Source organism: Hypanus sabinus, chromosome 21 (genome assembly GCF_030144855.1).
Source record: "Hypanus sabinus isolate sHypSab1 chromosome 21, sHypSab1.hap1, whole genome shotgun sequence".
Classification (NCBI taxonomy): Eukaryota; Metazoa; Chordata; class Chondrichthyes; order Myliobatiformes; family Dasyatidae; genus Hypanus; species Hypanus sabinus.
The window spans coordinates 36934505-36953302 of NC_082726.1; the positions used below are offsets into that span (position 1 = coordinate 36934505).

Genomic DNA, 18798 nt, shown 5'->3' on the forward strand with positions numbered 1-18798 from the left:
CATGAAGTGATACTTGGAGAAGGCAGGAGATTGGGGCTGAGAGGAAACTTGGATCAGCCATGATGAAATGGTGGAGCAGACTCAATGGGCCAAATGGCCTAATTCTGCTCCTATATCTTATAGTCTTATGGATTCAGTGAAGTAGATGGAGTTTGAGGACAATCCAATCATGTTATGGATACTAAATTTCAATTCTAAATATATTTTATTCATTAATTTAAATTATTGAGCTATTATGGAGTGATTTTAATTTATGGCAAATGAGTTCCAATCATTAATCTAGGTCTCCAGATTACTGGACAGAACCACTATGCTACATCATGACAAACAATACTTACAATATGTAATATCAGGCAATATGACAGTTTGTAATGTGTAATAATACTTCCGTATCTCCTGCAAAATAAGACTGAACGTGATATTGTATATATATATATATATATATATATATATCCACTAGATTCTTTTACATCTTCAGGATTTCCTAAAGTGCTTCCAGATAAATTAAACTTTTCTGTGTTGTCACTGTTGCATCATGGGAAATATACCAATCCATCTCTTTTCAAGGCCCCACAAAGAGCACTTTGGAAAATTATGAGATAATTTGTTTCAATAATGTTCCATGAAGGATAGACTCAAGTGAAACTCAAGGCAGACCATTTTTGAATATTATTAACACCACATTTTAAGGGACTTTTGGCAGCAATGACTTTATAGACATTTGTTAACTTTTGAGGGATAAATTATGGCTAGCATACCAATTCAGATGGTGCAGTGGAGATACATCTCTAACAAATGAGGTGTGAGGCGCTCCTTTCCTCCGCTAGCCTACAGGTCACCCTTGAGCAAAGTGTAGCACCTTCTTAGCCTGCCCCCATCCTGCTGATCAGGGTCACATGAACCTATGGAATCAGGTGGTAAATGATCATATGAGTAGCTGGTGCATATTACAAGCCCTGGTTATGTGACTACTGACACCAGGCAAATGATCTCTGAAGAGTATTGATAATGGCTGGGGTCACCTGTCATGTAAAGTCACTGCCCAGAAGAAGGCAATGGCAAACCACTTCTGTAGAAAAATTTACCAAGAACAATCATGGTCATGGAAAGACCATGGTCACTTACATCAAATAAATGATTGTACCAATAAGAGTGCCTTTATTCTCCTTTGAACAACATTGCATGATTCATTTAATGGCTTTGATTTCAAAAGTTACTGCTTTAAGCATAAAATCCACCAAAATATACAGTATCTACTTACACTTTCTCAAGTATTGCCATCTCAGAAGGTTGCAATTCAAACCCATCTGCATCAAGTGCCCTTCTGAAATTTGTCTTTAGAATACGTCCACTATTCAGTTTGTCAAAGTCCTTCATATGGTCACCAATCTTGACACGGTTTTTGTACACCTGAACCAACACAAAGTAGCTGAGCAATGGATGACGACATAACATACACTCCAAACTACTAATGGTTAAATATACAATTGTTTCATAAGGTCCATCAGCCTGTGCTCAGTCATTTTGCTAGCTCAGAAGTATTTGCAGCTACGTTGACAGAATTGTTTGCTGCTGCTTTCTTCTTCTTAATGGCTTTTATATCTGCATTTGCACATTTCTTTTGGACAATAGTGTGCGGACCAGCAGGCCGCACTGTGAAAACTCCTTCCATGACTCTAATCAGCAAGTATAGCAGCTAAAACTGCCCATTGGAAAGATTAACAGACTCCCATGTGATGCAGAGTTGGACAAACTGTTCCTCCGACATAACTCCTGTGGATGCAAACAGCTCACTGGGTTTCAGCCCAGAATTCAGAGCCATTGCTCTGGTTTCCATTGGTCAGCGAATCTGAATTCTGGATTTTGTGACTTGGTCTGACTGGTAAAAGCTATCACTGAAGCAAAGGCAAGGGGGAGGAGATGGGTGATGTGGATTTGTAGTTCCTCCTTATTAACAGGGTGGAGGGGAGCTGCAACACTGACCGGAATAAAAGTACAGGAACTCGCCAGGTTACAAATGCCCTGTTTGGGAAACCAGTGGGATGGATTTACCAGCTGCTGTGTGGCTGCTGCCAGCTTCTACCACCTGGATACTCAGATACATTCTGACTTGCAAACTGTTGGGTTATGAACAGACTCCTGCCGTAACCAAGCGATGACCGGAATGCTGCAACACAGAAAAGCCTAAACAAAGGAAGATCTCGTTTGAAAACTTGCATCAACACCATACATTTGGAGCTTTTTGGTATTATTGCTTTAATAAACCTATGATTTTTATATATGAGGCTCATACCTTCCTTTCTCATGTGTGCTGTCTCTGTTATGTTCAATTAACCTATCACAGGCTCAGAGCTAGAGAACTGCTGAGCGCCCATGAGGTATCACTGTTTCTTTTCCTTCATTCAGAGGAAGGTTTATCCCACTTTTTAGCCAATTCCTTTTCTCTCTCAGTTTGCTGAGAGGTAACCACATCATTGCTGGACAGGGTGAAGGCGGCAGACTTTCCTCTCCTTCAAACGTCAATTGACCTTCACGGTCATTATTCCTAATAAATGTTTTATAAAGCTAAATTTACTCAATTACATACTTGAGTTTTAAACTCACTGCCAATCACAGTAGAATTTGAAGTTATATTTGTAGATCATTAGATCAGTAATAGACTTCTATTGTACTAGGTATAGTAATGTGAAAATATGCTACATAGGTATAGAAGTTTACAAATAATTGAAAACTGAGGTGAAGGATTATAATGAGAACCAGAATGGGGAAACAAAAAGGAGAGAAGGGAAAGGGGGAGAAATTACAGCAATTACCAAAGAAATTCCTCTAATTTCTAGTAATTTCTCCACACCCACTTATCTCTTTTCCAATTCCCATTCTGGTCCCCTCTTACCCCTTTCCTTCTCCTCACCTGCTTATCATTCCATTCTGGTGCCCCTCCCCATTCCCCTTCTCCCATGGTCCACTCTCCTCTCCCATCAGATGCCTCCTTCTTCAGGCCTTTACCTTCCCCACATATTATTTCCCAGCTTCTCACTTCATGCCCCCTCCCCCACCCTCCTACTTTCCATCTCACCTGGCTTCACCTACTACCTGTCAGCTTTTATTCCTTCCCCTCTCCCCCACTTTCTTCCCCTTCCTTTCTAGTCCCGATGAAGGGTCCAAAACATTGATTGGATATTGCTGTCCACAGATGCTGTCTGACCTGCTGAGTGTCCTATGCGTGTTACTCTAGAATTCTGGGATCTGTTGAATCTTGTTTATGGCTTCTTGTAGATGCTAGTGATGTTGAAAAAGCTCATATTTACATCAGATGGACATTGGCTTGATGTGATATTAGGAGTGGGAATCTGTCTGGTTGGAATGAATGAGGACACTACACTGTGATAACTAGTGCAAATTATGTTTACCTTGGTTTTAATTTTTTCTAAGATGCAAGTAATGTCTTTTGAGGCCATCTGTTCATGGATTCTCTTTGATTCATTTAGCTGGTGGATATCATTCATCAGTTTATTATATCTGTAAGAACAACAAACAAGGATCAAAGATGAAAACTTTCCAATGAGATCCTGATGTACCATGGCTGACAACCAAATTAACTCGTTTCAGGATCCTGCCCTGTCCTAGATGAAAATCTAGGATGTAGGGTTTAGGGTCTGCCTCAGTACAGCCAAGAGTCCAATCCCCAAGCCCTGGTTTCGTCAAGTCTAAGAGAATCAGATTCCCAATCAGATAGTCATTAATTTATATACGATGAAATTTGTTATTTTTGTGGTAACAGAACAGTGCAAAGACATAAAAATCTATAAATTACGAAGATAAATTAAAAAAGTGCAATAAAAAGGAAAAGTGAGGTAGTGCTTATGAATTCATGGATTGTTCAGAAATCTGATGGGAGGAAAGTAGCTGTTCCAAATTCATTGAGTATGGGTTCTTCAGGCTTTTGTATCTCCTCCTAGATGGTGGTAGCAAGAGAGTACATGTCCCGGATGGTGAGGATCCTCAATGATGAGTATCACCTTCTAGGATTTACCTCTAGAAGATGTCACACCATAGAAATGGTTGAGTTGACAACTCTCTGCAGCCTTTTGAAATCTTGCAGGCTCCATACCAGGCTAGGATGCAACCAGTCAGAATGATCTCCACCATGCATCCACTAAAATTTGTAAGAGTTTTTGGTGACATATCAAATCTCCTCAAATTAAAATGAAGTTGAGCTGCTCACATGCCTTCTTGATGATTGTATTGATGTGTTTGGCCCAGGATAGATCCTCTGAGATGTTGACATGCAGCAACTTCAAGCTGCACCACTGACTCTTCAATGAGGACTGGGATGTGTTCTCCTGACTTCCCCTTCCTGAAATCCACAATCATAATTCCACAGACCAACATTTGACCAGCTCAAGTCATGACAAGATAGTGTGAGCTATTGAAGATATAAACAATCAGTGTTCCCTGTAGGGTAGAGGATGGGCCTCAGTATTTTGCATGAGCTGAAGATTACAGTGAGTGGTTGATAGGAAGTCAGTCAGAGAGTTATCAGTGATCTTCCATTAAGCTCTCAGACATTTTTGCTGCAAGATTCACTGTGACTGTGACCAATGCAAGAGCTCCCTCCTTGTACTCTTAACCTCATTAAAATATCTGACATAGTGAACAAGAGCATACTTATCCAACTTCCTTTGAAATCCACCTAGTAGGTGCTCATGCTTATTCAATTGCAACCAGAATATTGCCAACAATAGTTTCATTGCTGATCGCTACAATAATAGGAAAACAGTTAGCCTGGGTTCTACTTCGTATCACTAACTTGTGTAAAGAGTTAAGGGAAAATAAGATTTCCCTGCAGCCAAACTACTTGCCAAAATGCACAGGCAAGACTTATATTAGAGCAAAGCCCCTTAACTGAGATGTTAGAGAATTGTCATGATATTATAATTCAATTTTTTCAGGGGTTGCAGGATATGAAGTGGGTACAGAGAATGAAAACAAACCTTAAAACCTCCTCATCTGCTCTGTTTACAAAGGTAATACCATTAGGTAATGAAGACCCATACTCACTTTTCCTCAAGTTTGGGCTGTGGGTCAACCTGGTCCAGGAACCTGACATAGTCAACTCCCAATTCATCTGTGAACACGTCCTCCAGCAAATGTACTTCTTTTTCAGCCACCTCCAGGTTGAGCTGTGCAAGACATCGATGAAACTGAGATCGAGTCAAGTGGCCATTGTTATTCCTAGAAATATGGCATTGACAGTGTCAGGGTCATAGGTACAGCAGTGGACTATTTGTCTCCTAAAGTCTATTCTACCTTTTAGTAAGTGCTGCTTTAGACCTTGTCCCTTGCTATAGATCTCTGAAGATCAAGAACATACCTTGAGTATTGTTTGCAGTTCTGAGTTCTGTTCACCACACGATAGAAGAATATCTCTGCATTTGGGAGAGTGCAGGAAAGATCCATTAGGGTGTTGCCTGAATTGAAAGAATTCACTTAAGGGGAGAGTGAATAGGCAGGGTTTGCTTTCTCTGGAGAGGAAGAAACTGAACTGTGTATTGATAGAAGTATGTAAGATTATGAGGAGAATAGAAAAGGTAGATAGTTTAAGATCTTTTTCTAATAATGTGGCTATCAAAAACAGAAGGTATAGGTCTAAGGAGAGAGAGGGAGGAGTTTTAAAGGGGATCTGAGGGCCGAGTTTTGTGGCTGATATCTGGAACACACTGCCAAGAGGCATTTTGCAGACACTTAAATAGGCAAAGTATAGAAGGGTATGATCCTAATACAGGCAAATAGGACTACTGTAATTGGGCAAAAAGGTCAGCAGGGATCTGATGGACTGAAGAGCCTGTTTCTTTGCTGTATAACTGAATGACTCAATTCTCTAGTCACCTGAACTTTAGCTTTGATGATTTTTGTGCACAGAACCCTGTTACTTTAGCTCTCTACAGTTTCTAGTTGTAAATATAAATATCTTCATATAGTGAATTATGCAATTCAAATTCATTTGCAGTGCTAAATGAAGGACATACAGCTGTGTGTATGTGACATGTTAATACAGAAGGACCAGACATTCATAGCAATATCTGACATTACTTTAGACATATGTTATGCTTGGTCCACACAAGATACAGTTCACTCATGTGGAAGTAGACTATCATGTACTTTGAGGCCTAGTTCTAAATTACTGAGGCATCAGGATGTTCAACCCTGTGCTCAGATGCTGATTCAGGGGGATCTCTTTTAAATAATGTACTTGGCCATGAAGAAGTTTTCCTTATGGCCCATTCTATGCCTCCCAACTTGCAATCCTCACCTGATCTCCCTCTTTGAACAATGTCTTCCCAGCCTGAGCACCTCTAATCTGATCACCTGACCCCTGTACAGTTCTGCATTCCCACTCCCACTGCATCCATTCATGCTTGGCAGTGGCTGAGAAAAGATTTATCACAATGCAAGGCCTGTTCTATGTAGAACAACACTTTGGGTTTAGGCTCTTGAACCCTATGTTATTGGCTTGCAACCCATTGCTGCATTAATATACCAATAAGAGCCATTCACTTTCAAAGCTTCCACTTGGTGGAAAATCAGCACTTCCAACAATGCAGCACTTCCTCAGCTCTGCGGTCACACCAGGGTTTGTGCACTAGTTTCTGGCTACTCACTGACTGCAGACTGTCCTCATCAGCACACTTACAGTGAACTGACAATGACTGTGTGCTTGTGCAGATTATGGTGATGGTTCGGATACCTAACTCTTTAAGAAATAACATCTGAGAACTAATATTGTCTAATATTGGCTGGTGTGGAGAAGAAAGAAGTAGGAAATTTCAGAATCCCCTGAAATAGGACTGGAATTGTTTGAACCATAGAAAAGTAGAGCACAGAAATGGGCCTTTTCTGTCCACCCCACCATACTAACCATGCTGCTAATTCCACTTGAGCACATTGTCCTATATCCCTCCATACCTATCCTATCCCAGCACTTTTAGAGATCATAGTTGTGTCTCACTCAACCATCTCCTCTGATTGATATTCTAGATTTTCACCACCCTCTGTGTGGAAAGCAGATCGCTCAGGTCTCCTTTAAATTTCTCTTCTCTCACCTTAAACCTGTGGTGTGCTGTCTCTCTAGATATAGCTTTCCCTGTCAAAAGGGAAAAAATTCCTATCTATCCTATCTGTGCCTCTGCTGATTTTATAAACCTCTATATGGTCACCTCTCAGCCTTCAGCACTCCACAGAGAATAAGCACAGCCTACCTGCTGTCTCCTGTAACTGCAGCCCTCCATTCCAGGCAACATCCTGGTGAATCCCTTCTGCACTATTTCTATTTCTACCACATCCTCCCTATAATCTCCAGATAAAGTAAAACACTTTGCCATTTGCTGAAAGTTGATTAGCACCCTCCACTCAAATTTAATTCACTTAAATGAGGGCAATGGATAATAACTGAATGTTAAGCAGAGTGTTCCTAGGTGTTCAGATTGGTCATTAAGGCTAAGTGCAGTCTTGGTAGGCTCCAGGTGTGGGAGAGCTCCTTGTTAGCAAAGCGCCCTGCAAAACTCACTGGCGTGTTGGCAAGTATGGTCAGACCAGGAAGTGGCTTTTTCATTTAAAGATTACACACAATGTTTTCACATATAAGGGAACTGATACCCAACAACATACTTGTCAAAATCTTTAAACACTGGGTGTGTAATGAGATGCCTATGGCTGATTCGCTTCTTCAAACGACAGATCACAGCCTCAAACTGAGCTCTCTTTGGAGGGTTTAAGATATCCGCATTCACAGTGCCGACCTTGGGCAGTTGGTAGGTCTCTAATGATGGAACCTTCACATTGGGTTTCTTTTCCAATTCAGGAATGGTGAAAACTGGGGACGGAAATAACAGGCATTAAAATAAGGCTGAGGCTTAACGAAGAGTTTGAAAAGATTTCTTGAGCATAATAAGAATGTGCTCAGTCTAAGATACAGAAATGGAACAGTAAACGAGGTCGATTCAAAAAATGTTACACAGAGAAAGTTAATGTTTTACTTAATCCTTCAATTCCTGTTCCTCAAATTATAGTTCATGTGAACAGTTCAGTACCTGAGTCAATGTCACTGGTAAAATTATTCCATATAATGTGGCCAGGCCTACTGGTATCTTCATAACACTTCACCAGAGCTCTGAATTGAATATCGGTTAGTTCTGGGTCAAATCCTATCAGACTAAGAACCCTTCTAAAGACTGATGTGGGGATTCTTCCACTGCGCAAGGGGTCAAAGTCCTCAATGAAGTCAACAGTCTGAAAGGGAAATATATTTTAGTTAGAGTAGCTGGCTATAGCTGTGTCTTTAGTCCAGTGAACATAATCCAGGTGCCAAGCTCAACAAGAAGCTCAGAGATCTCGGCCTTCACCCTGCCTTAAGTAGCTGGATCCTGGACTTCCTGTCAAATCGCCAGCAGGTGGTAAGAGTGGGCTCCCTAACCTCCACCCCTCTGACTCTCAACACGTGCTCCTCAAGGTTGTGTACTATGCCCCTTCCTTTACTCTCTGTGTACCCATGACTGTGTTGCCACCCACAGCTCCAATCTGCTAAATAAATTTGCTGACAACACTACACTGTTTGGCCTAACCTCAAATAATAATAAGGCAGCCAACAGAGAGGAAGTCATCACCCTGACACAGTGGTGTTAAGTAAACAACCTCCCCCTTAATATCACAAAGACAAAGGAGCTGGTTGTGGACTACAGGAGGAATGGAGACAGGCTAACCCCATTGACATCAATGGATCTGGGGTTGAGAGGATGAACAGCTTTAAGTTCCTTGGCATAAACATCACCAAGGATCTCACGTGGTCTGTACATACCAGCTGTGTGGTGAAGAAGGCACAATAGGACCTCTTTGACCTCAGATGGTTTAAGAAGTTTGGTATGGACCCCCAGATTCTAAGAACTTTCTATAGGGGCACAATTGAGAGCTTCCTGACTGGCTGCATCATTGTCTGGTATGGGAACTGTACCTCCCTTTATTGCAGGACTCTGCAGAGAGCCCTGTGTGGACAGCCCAGCACATCTAAAGGTGTGAACTTCCCACTATTCAGGACATTTACAAAGACAGTTGTGCAAAAGGGACCCGAAAGATCATTGGAGACCCAAGTCACCCCAACCACAAATTGTTCCAGCTGCTATCGTCCAGGAAATGGTACCACAGCATAAAAGCCAGAACCAACAGGCTCCAGGACAGCTTCTTATTATCAGATTACTTAATTCATGCTGATGCAGCTGTATTTCTATGTTATATTGACTGTCCTGCTGGACATAATATTTATTATAAATTACTATAATTGCACATTGCACATTTAGATGGAGATGTAACGTAAGGATTTTTACTCTTCATGTATTTGAAGGATGTAAGTAATAAAGTCAATTCAATTCAATTTAGATACTAGCAGGGGTTTGTCAATAGAATCACCTTCCAGTAGTCAGATTGTATGAATCAGTGACTGGATGAGGGAGCACCTTCTACTAGTTGTAGTCTGGGTACAATAGGTAACCCAGAAAGTGGGAGGGGGTATCCTTTGGGAGAACCCTTCCCCCCACCACCATATTTGTTGGACAGATATCAGCGATCGAATGGTGTGGCTCCCACTCCCGGCTTGACAAGCTCCTAAAGAAGAAGGGAAAATCTGAGTGGAGAGGTGATACAAGCAAACATGGGGGGGGGGGGGGGCGCAAGAGGAATCTGCTAACTCACCCTGACTCTGTTGACCAAAACATGGTGGCGGAGTCGGCCCAACAACTCGCCCAAGTGCACCTTGTCAACCTTAATCTTTGGTTGTGGCTTGAATCCAATCTTCCGTTCTTCCGGAGAAATGTCAATTGGTTTATCTGCTGGTATTTCAGGCTCAAAGGAATCCACTTTGAAACCAGTAAATTCTGATTGAGAGACATACACAGTGAACACTTACAGCAAATGCTTCCCATTACCTGCTCTCCCTTGCAGAAACAGCAAGCCATTAGTCTCAACCGGTCTGAGTCAGTGTACTATGTATTCTGTCAACATTAGAAAAATTAGCAACTCTTGGACATGGTTGAACTGAGTAACAAGGAAGATTGTTTTCATTATGAGGCAAGCAAAGAGAAACAGTGGCCAAAAAAAATGAGCACAGCTTCTCACACCATATAGATATAGAACTTAGAATTTGATTGTTCCTGATCAACCTATGAATTTGAACAATTAGCCTAAGTGTTCAAAGAATATCTAAGCGCTAAAGCAGATTGGTTCAAGCTTCGCCAGAGGAAGCAAGATGTTTTTTCAGTTTAAGGCAACACTGCATAAATAATCTGAAACATGTGACGTGGTCACTTGATGGAAGTGGAACAAGGGGCTGCTTTGTTTTCTGTCTAAAAGACGCATCGAGTCAGTGTAAAGTGTTGGTAAAAAGCACCACATCTTCTCAAAATAACAATCAGAGGTCCAACAATTCTGCACTGAAGATGTTTATTTAACCACGCTAGAGACAAAATAATAATATTGATCCAGAGTAATAACTTCGCAATTGACAGGCCATGGTTGGATGTGATTGTGGCATCTATTTCAGGGTTGCCGGAGCCTGTTAGATTGCTGTGGTTGGGTATCTCACATCACAGTTCTTTGAGGTGTCAGAAAGAAAACTCCAGGAATATTTTTTATTAATCTAGACAGACAACATAAAGAAACCCTGTGCAACATGATGAAGAGTTGCCACGGACTCTCTCAAAGCTGGGAAAAGGGGCTTGGGGAAGTTGTGACCATCAGCTGGATAGAATTATTAAATTAGATTTACTTCAAATTTGAAATGCAAGCTGGCAATGCAGTAATTATTATGCCATTAGAGCATTTCAGGAAACAGCTATGATTTTTTTAACTGAACAGCAATTACCATTTCTGAGAAAAATAAATATCAGAAACAAATGAAAATAAGACAAACTGTTTTTAGTAAGTACATGTGAGAGTAAATGACTTTCATTAATGGGTTGAGATTGCTCTCACAACCTCATTTAAACTTTAAGTATAACAGATCTTTCTAAAATGTGTCATGTACTCATGGAAAGGACTATGTCCTTATTCATACAGAACTTATGATGCATTGAACAATACAAGTGTATTTTCGTATGGAAATGGATGGAGGTGAAGGGAATCTAAAAATGTTTATGCCTCTATTTTTTATTTCAAATAGTTAGAATAGATGGAGCATATTTGTGCCAAGCGACCACAGATCCTGGACAAACCACATAGAGCCTGTCAATGTATTTAGTGCCAAATAAACATTTCCTTTTCCTTGATTGCTTATATTACTGTAAAGCAGGAAGATGCATACCTTTTGTGAAGATAAAAGGAGTAACAAACTTAGGTCATAATATAAATAAACAAAAATATGAATCCAGTGGTCAGATCCATTGCGTAACAGGCAGCAACGACTGACTCAAAATGGGTGCCAATAAACATTGCAAATTATTGGTCAGCGTGCCAGTGTTCCACAAAACTAAGGCTAAAAATAACACATGATGGAGTGGAGCTTGAAGACATAAACACCAATTTACATAGAATTTAAAGCAATGAAACAGACCTTTGAACCAAAGGAACTAAAACGGTAATTATAGTCCGCCCACACAACATCTTGAGGGGTCTTTGCCTGGGCAACATCTTTTCATCATACTTATCAATGACTTGGAGAGAGCGACAAGATTTGTAACTGTTAAATGGCGCAGAGTATTATATAAATAGCAATGGTTGTTTTTACAGCAAAAGCAAAAATAATGGCAGACTTAGCTTCAGATAGAGATTTGCGAGTTCATTTCGCCCAGATCCAAGAAAGTGCAATTAGAGTATTTTCTGAATGTTGAGAAACTAGAGGCTTGTTGGAGAAAACCACCCGAGTCCAGGTGAATGGATTCTGATATCCAGTGCACAGCTATTAAAATGTGAGCAGGCTTTAATATATATCTGAAAGGGTTTAGAATTACAAGTGAGAAAATGGAACCTTACTTACAGAGCCTGGATTACATCACATATGGGGACATCTTTGATAGCTCTTAGGAAGTGATTGAAGACTTATATTGGCGCAGGAAGGAATATTGTACAGATTCATCAGGTTGTACTAAGATTTTGAGGGTTAAACAAGGATAGAGTGCACAATTTTGATTTTATTTGCTTCCAATGAACAGATTCAAGGAGAAATAATTAATGTGTCACGTCAATTGGGAATAAATTATTTCCTGAGAATGTTAGAGGCCCTAATTTTAAAATTAAGCTTAGGCTATTTAGAAGAATGTTTTAGGAGATATTTTTATATAAGGTTCAGTAGAAATATTTCCCTAGAAGGGACTAAAGAGTAACAGAGTTTAGTAACTGAGGGAAGTGGCAGCAAATGGAGGCAAGATTCAGATCAATTGTGACATTATTAACTGGGAGAGGTGGCTTGAGACGCTCTATGTTAAATTCCCACTCTCAGCATCAGACTAAATATACAAACATGACCATTTACTAAAAACTAAATCTGGAAACAGAACCATGGCTGTGCTGAGAAAAGCTGCAGTCAGGTCCGAAGTTTAAAAAGAAGTACAAATCGACATTGTGCGAATTACTGGAGTACTTACAACAGCAATCCACAAAACTAAAGCCACACCTAACATACGGTATGCATGATATTAGAAACTGCTTTACATAAATCTTTAAGGACTGAAACGGGTTTATCTGCCCAGGAAAAAAAAGGTAGTATTTATGCACTGCATAAAGGTCAAAACAATCCATAAATCTGTGTGTGTACTTATTAACTTTCACTGCTGACGTAACTTTCACTCAGTACTACTCCATTAGCAGTTCATTCTGTATTTCATATGGACCTATTAATGTCTATCCTTTATTTACAGTTTCTTCAAATCTGAACAAAGAAATAAATAAATTGATTAATTGATAGGTAAAATAGATAGATAGATAAGCAAATAGATGGATGGATAGATGGGTGAATGAATGAATAGATAAATGGATAAATAAGTACATTGGTATGTCTGTGGGGCAAGCTGGCCAGTGGTGCAGTGGCATCAGCACTGAACTTCGAGGAAGAGGGTCCTGAGTTCGAATCTGGCTGGATCCCAACCTGGGCAGCAGTATCTGTATGGAAGAAAGACCTGCCAATCTACTTCCATATCTTGCCAGGAAAGCCCAAAGGACAATTATACTGTCCATAGGGTCACCATGAGTTGAAGATGACTCGATTCCACCTCAACAATGACAAAATATATGTGTCAATGAATGGGTAAAGGAATCAATAAATGACATTTGAGGAACAAGGTGTCTCAAAATTCTGTACTGTACCAGGGCATGGGATCCATGGAATCTTGGTTGCCTGGATTCAGAATTGGCTTGCAAAAGGCAAAGGGTGGTAGTAAATGCAGTGTATTCTGCTGGGAGTTCAGTAACCGGTGATGTTTTGCAGGGACCTGTTCTGGCACCACTACTCTTTGTGAGTTTTATAAATTACTTGCATAAGGAAATGGAAGTGGGTGAGTAGGTTTTCACATGACAAGAGGGTTAATGATGTTGTAGACATTTTGGAAGATGGTCCTAGGTTATAAAGGGATATAGACAGGATGCAGGGCTGAGCAGAGAAATCATGGATGAAGAGATGGAGTTCAATCCAGGAAAGAGTGATACACTTTGGAAGATCAAATGAGGTGGTTAATGGCAGGATTCTTAACAGTGTGAGGAACAGGGGGATCTTGGGGTCCGTCCATAGATCCCTCAAAGTTGCACTCAAGCCAATAGGGTAGTTAAGAAGGCCTACGGTGTGTTGGCCTTCATCAGTTGGAGGATGAGTTCAAGAGCCACGAGCTAATGTTGCAGCTCTATAAAACCCTGGTAAGACCACGTTTGGAATATTGTGCTCAGTTCTGGTTATTACATTATAGGAAGGATGTGGAAGCTTTAGAGAGGGTGTGGAAGGGATTTACCAGGATTCTGCCTGGATTTGAGAACATGCCTTATGAGGAAAGGTTGAGTGAGCTCGGGCTTTTTTCTTTGGAGTGAAGGAAAATGGGAAGTGGTTTGACAGAGGTGTAGGGTAATGAGAGGCACAGATAGAATTGACAGCCTTCAAATTTTTCCCAGGGCAGCATTAACCAATATCAGAGGACATAAGTTTAAAGTGAGAAGACGAAAGTTTAGGAGAGCAATATTTTACACAGGAAATAGCAGGTGATTGAAATACATTGTCAGGGGTGGTGGTAGAGGCAGATACATTAGGGGCATTTGAGAGTCTCTTAGATAGGCACATGGGTGAAGGAAAAATAAAGTGTTATGAGCTGTTGTAGGAGAGAAGGGTTAGATAGGTCACAGAGTTTGTTTATATAGGTTGTTTATATAGTATGTTTATATGGGCGGAATGGCCTTGCTGTGCTATACTGTTTTATGTTCTAATTGCAATGAACTCCTATTTACCAGTGCGGTTGGAAGGGCTTTCTAGAATTCTCAAAACAACTTTAGCAGAGGAAACCTCTGTTAAGTTTCACAAATATTATAAGAGGAATTATATTACTCTGAATTATTCATCTGAGAGTTGCTCCCAGAGCCAAACCTAGCACTCAGATTTTTATCTTAAAATGCTTTAAAGGAAGATCCATCTGAAAATAATGTTGGTCAGCACACTTTAGAGTTATAGCCTTATTATGCAATAAAACCAAATGATTCACATTTAAATCACCTACCTTTGTCAATGGCCTGGCTAAATGCAACATAATTTACTTGTCCAGTTGTTGGGTCCCCAAATTTTTTACACAGCAGTCGGAAGTCCATCGGCAACACACTGAGTCTCAAATAATCCAGGGTCCTCTCAAATTGTGACTTGGACAGGAGTCTTCTGTATGCCACTTTCTATTGAATTGAATATGCTCATGATTAATCTGTAGGGACATGTACTTCAGAGCAGAGAGAGCTAATGCATGCCAGCTGATTGGGCATTCACCTATGTTGTGTCCAGTGTTCAACAGGTAGGCTGAGCATCAGTGATGGGAATTAAATTGGTAGCTTCTGATAAATTGGGGAGGGATTGCAGCAACCCAGCTATCTTGCCTCCAGCATGTTGCTGACATGCTGATGTAGGAGAGTGGCTGTGATTGTAGAGCATAAAAATGCTGTCCTCCCTCAAGATGACAGCATCCGTCCTCCCACTATACCAACACGCTGGTGCCACCTGTTAACCAGACGGTTCAGATTGCACCACTTAATCTAAATGGCAACGCCTGAAGCTAGGCCTTCTGACGTTCAAGGTTGTATTTCCCTCTGTACTCCATTAAAAGTCAGCAGCCTTCCACCAGCCACTAGGCTGCCCTACAACAAGCACTGGTGCAGGGGACAGCACAGGGAGGGATACCATAAAGTGATTAGTTGATGCTTTGATGCAAAGCTACAGGTTTGATTTGGGGATTTATTTATTTACTTATTGAGATACAGCACAGAATAGGCCCTTCTGGCACTTTGAGCCATACCGCCCAGCAACCCCCAATGTTTTAATCCCACCCTAATCTCAAGTCAATTTAGAATGACCAATTAACCTTACTAATCAGTACGTCTTTGGACTGTGGGAGGAAACCGGAGCATCTGGAGGAAACCCACGTGTTCATGTGGAGAACATACAATCTCCTTACGGGCAGCAGTGGAAATTGAACCCAATTCACCTGTTCTGTAAAGTGTTATGCTTTATTTTGGGATATTCATCTTCTGTTGGGTTTTTGCATCATAGTTAAGGATCATAGCAAAGGTCGGCCATTGAGGGGAGGTAAAATGAGAATGTGCTGAATGGGAGGCTGGAGTTGTGTGTATTGGATGGGTTGTTTATGGACAAACTGCTCACTCGTCTTCCTCCTCTGACTTGTTGCCTTCTTCCTGATCCTCAGCTAGGTACCATGTACTTAGTGACAAGGCCAGACTCCTGTTGATGGTGAGGTTGTACACCACCAAGGTAGCATAAGGGTTAGCACAAACCTATTACAGCTCAGGGCACTGGAACTTGGAGTTCAATTCCGATGTCCTCTGTTAGGATTCTGTACATCCTCCCGACGGAATGCATGGGTTTCCTCCCACAGTCCAAAAATGTACTGATTAGTAAGATAATTGGTCATTTTAAATTGTCCTGGAATAGGCTAGGGTTAAACCAGGGGTTGCTGGGCAGTGTGGCTCATAGGACTGGAAGGGCCTATTCTGCACTGTATCTCTAAATAAGTAAATAAATAATAATAAAACAATACATACAGAAGACCACCACAAATCTTGGCACCCGTGAAACTACATAATTGCTCCATTTGCTGCTCGCAGATGGATACAGCACAGAAAAAGACCTTTCAGCCCACTGAGTCCTTTCTGTCAAACACTGATTGACATTAACCCTACATTTTAATTCCAATTTTATTTCATTCTCCCCACTTACTTATCCCTTAACAACTCCCCCAGATTCCACCACTCAGCATGCACACTAGGGGTAACTTACAGTGGCCGGTTATCTTACAAACCTGCACGTGGTTGGGATGTGCAAGGAAACCGGATGCCCAGAGGAAGTCCACGGAGAACATGCAATTCCTCAAGGACTGCTCCTAAGGTCAGGATTGGACAAGGATCTCTGGTGCTGTGAAGCAGCTGCTCTACAAGCTGCACCATTGCGACACTTGAAATATATTCAGTTCTCTTTAACTAGCAAACCAATTAACTAGACCTCCCTCATAGAACATGGACAATACAGCACAGGACAGGCCCTCCAGCCCACAATTTTTGTGTTGACCACAATGCTGAACTAACCTAAATCTCCTGCCTGTACATAGTTCATATCCCTCCCATCCCTGCATAGTCACGTGATGGTCAAGAGCCTCCATTGTATCTGCTTCCACCACAACCTCTGGTAGGCCTTTTCAGGCACCGAGACCATAAGACGATGAGATGTAGGAGCAGAATCAAGACATTTGGCACATTTGATCTACTCTGCCATTCAAGGGTGGCACATTTGTTCTTCTCAACTCAATTCTCCCACCTTCTCCCCATAACCTTTAACCCCTTACCAATCAAAACCCTTCCATTTCTGAAGCAACACGCACAAAATGCTTGAGGAGCACAAGAGGCCAGGCAGCATATATGAAAAGGAGTAAACAGTCATTGTTTCAGGCTGAGACCCTTCATTGGGTCCTGTATATTCTTTTCCATAGATGCTGCCTCTAGTATTTTGTGTGTGTTGCTCTGGATTTCCAGCACCTGAAGATTTTCTGGTGTTTGCGACCTATCAATCTTTGCTTTACATGCACCAAAAAAACTTCGCTTCCACAGACTCACCATCTCTAGGCAGAAGAAATTCCTCCTTATTTGAGTTCTAAAGGGATATCCTTTTATTTTAAAGCTCTCCATGTGAAAAAACTTGCCCTTCGCATCTTAATTAAAATTACTTCCCATCACATGAAGTGCACGTTCTCTAACACTTGACATTTCCACCCTGGGAGAAATTTCTAACTGTCTATTGTGTCTATGCCTTTCATAATTTTAACACTAGCAGGAAGATCTCAATGAGCACCTCCATACTACAGATCAGATATCTCATGTGCTGTTCTTTTGGGAAGAACTGATCCCTTGGCATTCTGGCAAGATATGGGCCTCTGTTGAGACCTTTTCTCCCCTCTTTCTCTTCCTCTCTCCCTCCATACTCTTCTGAATTCTGGATTGCAACGGGACTACCTATCAATTCACCTAGTGCCTGGAGTCTTGTCCTCAGATTGCACACTATTCTCTGCAGACACCAGAGGCAGAAAAAAATCCACTAAATCTTTACAAAAGCCATCAGCTAATGTGGAAATCCTGAAATAGCATTGGTAGGGCGATAATTCTGCTGGGGGGAAGTTAAGCACATGCTTAGTAACCTCACACAGTGATAATAAACCTATTCTGATTTTGAACTGAGCAAGTTTAAGAGGGGATATTAGCTAAAAATTACAGAAACTGAATCTCATTAACAGATATGCCAATTGAGATCCTAACCTGGCTACTATCATACATTCTCTGAGCTCCCCTACTCCCAGGTTACGAAGTCAGAGGTTTGCATGAGTCTGGAAGCTGAGACCCGAAGGTCGGAGAGCCCTGGACTTTGGTGAAGTCCGAAGGCCAATCAAAGGCTGAAGTCCAGAGCACAACGAGATGGGCGTAGAAGCCATAAGGCTGAAGACAGAGACCCAAAGGAGTTATGAGGCCTGGGTCACCGGGGTTGGAGATCCCTACAAGTCCAGAAGTCGAGGTCCAATGTCTGCAGGCCTGAGAGTCTGAGGCCAAGGACTTGAGGCCTGGAGTGGCCTGTCTTGGAGTTGGAAGCCTGGTTGTGTATGTGTGTGAGGGGATTAAGTGGGAAGAAAGGACCTGTTCTGCTGTCATGCTTTTGTTTTGTTGCTATTGTTGTGTTGTTGCTGTGGCTTGTGTTATTCTAGTAAACATTGTGGGTATGTTATTTTGGCAGTGGAGTGTGTGGCAACACTTGCAGGCTGCCCCAATACTTCTTGAGTGTGTTGGTTGTGTAACACGCTGTAAGGTTTCACTGCTAATGTAATGATTTCTCTGTAGCATCAATGTTTGGATTATAACTAGAGATAATGGGGCCTTTGGAATGTGTGCCATCCAATGAGAGGCGTGTTGTTCTTTCTTGTGGGTCTGAGAGAAGGGACTTGGCGGTCTTTTGTCGGCGAGAGATGAAGAGAGAAGACATGAGTGGAGAGAGCTGGTAGTCTGCCGGACAGAGTGGACTTGGAGCAA

General features: G+C 41.4%; 1 protein-coding gene across 2 annotated transcripts in view; it reads right to left on the bottom strand.

Annotated features, from left to right (window-relative positions):
* Nucleotides 1–18798, bottom strand: part of LOC132378963 (uncharacterized) — a 73410-nt gene that overhangs the window by 18093 nt on the left and 36519 nt on the right. For both annotated transcript variants that reach the window (XM_059946351.1, XM_059946352.1), the window contains 7 exons: nt 14733–14898; nt 9742–9923; nt 8091–8289; nt 7669–7873; nt 5062–5235; nt 3411–3519; nt 1262–1410 (listed from right to left, as the gene is read on the bottom strand). In XM_059946351.1, the coding sequence (XP_059802334.1) occupies nt 1262–1410; nt 3411–3519; nt 5062–5235; nt 7669–7873; nt 8091–8289; nt 9742–9923; nt 14733–14898 (1184 nt within the window). The remainder of the gene's footprint in view (nt 1–1261; nt 1411–3410; nt 3520–5061; nt 5236–7668; nt 7874–8090; nt 8290–9741; nt 9924–14732; nt 14899–18798) is intronic.